Raw genomic sequence first — 5122 nt, forward strand, 5'->3', positions numbered from 1 at the left:
GAAAGCACGGACATTACTGGTGTTGCGCAACCGGCCATGTTCATCCGCGGAGCTGATGACACTTTGATCGTCACAGAGGAGTTGGTGGAGTTGGTGCCAATGACGGACACAGCTGATATTTTCACCGCACTCGTCGGCGCTGGACAGGCTCCGAGTGGACTGTGCGCGACCCAACATGCCGCAGACACGAAGCGGTCCAAAGACAAAATAACGGGACTATTGCGGGAGTTTGAGCAACGCTTTTTTTGGTGAACTAGAGAAAGACTTCAAAGTTTTTTGCTCTTCATTCACCGTGAATGCCTCTGATCTGACCGTCAACATCCAGCTTGAAATAATAGACTTGCGGTGTGACTCCGATTTGAAGGGCAAATTTGCCGCATCTGGCTTGGACACATTTTATCAGTGACTCTTGCCAGGTTACCCAACTTGACAGCCTTTGCTGCAAAATTTTTGTCCATGTTTGGAACCACATATCTTTGTGAGCAAGTTTTCTCTTTAATGAGCATCAATAAAAGGGCTCACGCACAAGCACTTGAATAACATCCTGAAATTGGCTGCCACTCAGGATGTGACACCTGTTATTGATGCACTTGTGAAAGCTAAAAGATGTCAGGTTTCAGGAGTAAAATAAACAGTGGGTAACCCCACTTAAAATGCTGCAGGACACACTGCACCCTGATACAGTTCTGTGATTGTCTTCTCTGGAAATTTAAAGAAACAGTGTGTGACTTACTGAAGTACTGTCTGCCACTTCAGTTTCTAAGTTTGGTTTGGTTTGTTGAAATTGTTCATTTAGGACAGACGTCATAGACGTCCCCATTCATCATATGGATCCCAGTGCTTTTCTGAATATTTACTATTGTGTATATTTAGTATTGTGTGTGAATGGTTGGATAGATGATCAGTGTCAAAAAAGCAAAATCGTGTCACAGTAAGACTGCTACTTAAGCAAGGATGTCCTGTGTCTTGGGTACTGTTGTCTGATGCTTAGCAACATGTGTGGAGAACATAGTTAGCTGTTTTTACGACCACCTCCTCACCAGTAACGAGGACATCCAGTGACGACTGCCTTATGTTCTCTTGGTGTGTTGTAGGTTCATAGGTAATGGTGAATGTTGAAGCCTTTGGGTGATCACTCTCTCTTTCTGTGGTAGTGAATCATTTTATTGTGAGATGGATTAATCTAACTAATTTATAAGTAAAGTGTTTTATAACTGAACATTTTCCCTGTGTTGTCTTTTTCTCCACATTTGTATATTCAAAATATATCAGACATGTTGTTATTATTATGGGATTGGGATTGACATAATGAAATACACAGACTGTCTTTTGATGATGCTTTTAATCAGGTAATATGAGAAAGGTAGAATGAAAGGTGAGTACAATTCAGTGTCACAATAAGACTGAACAGAAAGAGTTGTTAAAAGTTGATTGGAGTATGATGCTGCAGTGTCAAGTTAGGCCTTGCTCTGCTCATTAGTCCCTTCTTCCTGTTTCTCAGGGCCTGTGAAAAAGAATAGTAAAAAGTCTTTTTGCTGTGACTTCTTTCTTGTACCCTAAAACCTTTTTTCACAGGTGCAAATTCATACAAACCTTTGAGTTTAATGGGACCCAGTACCAGAGTTTGGCTTTCGTGCTGTGACCCCAGGTCTCTGGCAACACGATTGCTGCAGCCACGGCGGCAGCGGGAGTTGTAGTCAGAGGCTTGGCATATCAGGACTTTGCACTGGAGGAAGACCGACTCACTAGCTCGGAGGAACTGGAAGGCCTTAAATGTGAATCGGGCGTAGGTGCGGGTGCCAGAAACGTAGGAATAGTAGGTGTTATCAATGGGACATCTAAAAGAGAAACAAAGATGGTGTTATAAAGTGATATAAAATTACTGTAAGCATGAGTATCTCAGCATTGTATAGTATTCCCATAACAAGTCCTCTTGTTCTCATAAACAAAACAGGCACAAGAAATCAGTCCACATAGTGTCGACCAGGGGTCTTCAATGTTTTTCAGGCCAAGGACCCCCAAACTGATGGAGAAATTAAGTAGGGAAGTCCTGTTCTATATTAAACTCGACCTAGTGCTAAATATAAATATACATTATTATCATCATTTTGCATTCATTGTTAAGCTATCCCTTGTCCTTTTACTAAAACACACTGGATTCATGTACACTTTCATCTTACCCGTTACGGACCAAGTAGTAACGTCTGGTCTGGAAATCATAGGGGGATGGTGAAGCCACGCAAGTATCAAGAAAGATGACCACTGAGCTGTCTCCCAGTGTCAGGTCCACTTGGACATACAAGTTCTGATTGAGTGCTACCTCATAAGGATCTTGAGTCACCTGATAGAGGTTGGAAGTAAAATATCAGCATCATATATTTCCAGCAGGACATATTTTTTCTTCGCAGTCACTCCTTAACTACCAAAAACACACCCTAGAGTAGTAGCTGCTGGACATGTAGAAGGCCATGCTGGTGTTGAATCTGCCCGTGCCTATAATGCTGCTGTTACCAGGATGTTGGACAACATACATAATCTGGGAAACCGAGTCCTGCTCCATTAGACAGCTGACGTTCATCTTGAAGTAAGAGCGCCGTGTGATCTCTCCGGAGCTGTTGTCGCTGGTATGGAGAGCGTTTGTGTACACGACTTTGCCGTTGTGAAACTTTTAAAAAGAAGAAGACATTGGAAAATGTAAAACTTGCTATAAGAGAGAATTATAAGGGGAAAACATGTTAGTGTTCTCCAGAAGGTGGAGCATTTCTTACCCCTTTAACATTGCCACAGCTGTTGATGGGGAATTTGAAGACCACCTGGTCACTGGAAATCTGAGGTCTGCAGTACGGGTCATTCAGATAGAGACTGTTGCCGTTATAGCCCAGAGAGTTCAGGTAACTGTTGTTCAGCACAATGGTCATGTAATCTGAGGAGCAGTCCACGTGACCTGACATAAATTGATGTTCACAAGACAATTCATTCAATGTGCCACTGTGAGGTTAACATGCTTATTTTCAGTGAAAGTACTGAATATTCACAACGCCCTAAGGATGAACTGTGTTAACTGGTGATCATATTTTCATTTAGCTAAAATTGAAAGTGACTTTGACCAGTCTACCATGAATTTCGAGTGATTGTAAAGATCTGAATTATTATCCATTATTATTTGTACAGTAACTGTACCTGAGCTCGGTGTCAGAGTGCTGAAGAACTCAGCCTGGAACCCTCGAGCGACAACAGATCCATCAGTGCGAAAGACCACAGTCATGTAGTTGGAAGAGGAGTGGAAAGTGTTCATAGTGCCGTTGCAAACCTTCCCCAAATATGGTGAATTAGTATATGGCCCATCGTAGACTGAAATGTAGTCACAGTTGCAGCAATTCTCCAGTCTTAAAAATAAAAAATAAAAAGCTCAAAATTACTGTGATTGTTGAGAAAAAAGTTGAAAAATTATTACAAATTTAGAGACAAATTCTTTTTTATTTTATTTTATTTTATTTTTTAACATCTGTTTTCACATAATTCCTAACTTTTGATAGTAAATATAGTAATAAAAATAATAATACTGCTCTTTCATGCCCTTCTTTACTCACTGCAGGTATGTGAATGCCAGGAATATTCTTTGGTCATATGTAGTCCTTAGCTGCCAGACACAGTAGCTGTTGTCCTGGTAGTAGGAGGGATGGTTGGGGCTGGAGAAAGTGCCGGAGCTAAACAACGATCCTCCACAAGGGGCCGCTGAAGGTGGATATGGTAGATGTCATCACAAGGAGTATAATGCAAAAGGCTATTTTTACACACTGAGGGTCTTACCTTTGTTTGGTGGGTAAGTTGTCACTGAACAATACGCTATTTGAAGAAAAGAAAAAGAAAGAAGAAAAGAAAATGTTTCAGAAATCATGTGGGGGGTGGGGCACTGATATACATTGGCTGACATGATACCTACCCTCAAAGTCAGGGCAACAGTTGCCATAGTATTGACAAGAGGATGAGCAGGAGCAGTTTCCCCAATGAGTGCCACAGTTGTCACGACATGAGGATGCTGTAAAACACAGGAGGATAATGTCTCACCAGACTATTGAAGATCCTCAGTGAGAAAAGATGAATTCAGTAGAGATGTTGTTTTAAATTTTGCTCAAACACATATATATATACCTGTCTTCCATGGTTCCATTGTTGTTGCTGGAAGAAAAATCAGGATAACCGAAATAAAACACATTTCACTGCTCATCATAGTTATCTTTATTTTTACTTTTAAATAACTTTTGTTTTAATAAACTTGGTCAAAACAAGTATTTAAATACCTGGTGTGGTTGTGTCCTGGTAAGCTGAAAGAAAAAGCAGAGTAAGTAAAACGTCTCTGCCACAGTTGTACAGAAAGTAATGCATGGTTGGAAAACACAGGAGGATAATGTAAAGGAAAGCGATGTTTTGAAAACCATTGCTTAAATGATTTGTCAAACAAACATTTAAATTCTTGTGGATGTGTAAATTTTCAAAAAGAAGGAAAAACCAGAAGTCATCCATAGTCATAATTAATGACCTCAGACAAAAAAAAAGTTTCTTCATTTCTCACATATATTGATACTTTTAGAGGAGGAAAACTGTCAGACAAAGGTTATTTCTAACTAATGTTTTTACAACCATTTTTGCTTTCAAAAGTTGATAAACAAATATTTACATACCAGTAGTTGTTGGATATCCGTCATCTGAAAGAAAAATCAGGATAACACAGTCACAGTTACATTTATTGTTATGTTTAAATATTTTTTAACAGACTTGAAACAGAAATAATGACATCACACAATTAAAAAGTTTCTTCATTTCTCACATGTACTAATACTTTTAGAGGAGGAAAATTGTCAGACAAAAGTTATTTATAACCTCTACCGACAAGTTATCTGGAAGAACGTGTTAGTATTATATCAGTTAAGTTTGTACCTGTGGTATACGAAACAGCACCTGAAGGATGATGGGACAAACAGGTAAGAAGACAGAAATGTTAACATGAGGACTAAACATAAAAATTATACTTTATATTACAACAGAAGACAGTGTACAGTACCTTGAGGCCCATGTGTGATGAGCACACTGCAAAGAAACAAGAGAGTCCACATGATGAATT

General features: G+C 39.5%; 1 protein-coding gene across 1 annotated transcript; it reads right to left on the reverse strand.

Moving 5' to 3' along the window:
- Positions 1 to 1323: 1323 nt before the first annotated feature.
- On the reverse strand, positions 1324 to 5122 carry LOC125018919 (deleted in malignant brain tumors 1 protein-like). The gene is made up of 14 exons (XM_047603355.1): positions 5063 to 5122; positions 4939 to 4959; positions 4683 to 4706; positions 4302 to 4325; positions 4153 to 4179; positions 3944 to 4039; positions 3811 to 3846; positions 3591 to 3735; positions 3181 to 3386; positions 2769 to 2944; positions 2435 to 2665; positions 2181 to 2341; positions 1594 to 1838; positions 1324 to 1504 (listed from the first exon to the last, which is right to left on the reverse strand). The coding sequence occupies exons 1-14, from the start codon at positions 5112 to 5114 to the stop codon at positions 1458 to 1460; spliced, it is 1491 nt and encodes a 496-aa protein (XP_047459311.1). The 5' UTR covers positions 5115 to 5122; the 3' UTR covers positions 1324 to 1457.

This window comes from Mugil cephalus, chromosome 13 (assembly GCF_022458985.1).
Source record: "Mugil cephalus isolate CIBA_MC_2020 chromosome 13, CIBA_Mcephalus_1.1, whole genome shotgun sequence".
Classification (NCBI taxonomy): domain Eukaryota; kingdom Metazoa; phylum Chordata; class Actinopteri; order Mugiliformes; family Mugilidae; genus Mugil; species Mugil cephalus.

Coding starts and splice junctions, on each gene's coding strand:
- LOC125018919 (XM_047603355.1), bottom strand. CDS start 5,114: ATGTGGACTCTCTTGTTTCTTTGCAGTGTGCTCATCACACATGGGCCT. Junction 3,736..3,810: donor AACTTACCCACCAAACAAAG/GTAAGACCCTCA, acceptor ATCCACCTTCAG/CGGCCCCTTGTGGAGGATCG. Junction 1,839..2,180: donor TACTACTTGGTCCGTAACGG/GTAAGATGAAAG, acceptor TTTCTCTTTTAG/ATGTCCCATTGATAACACCT.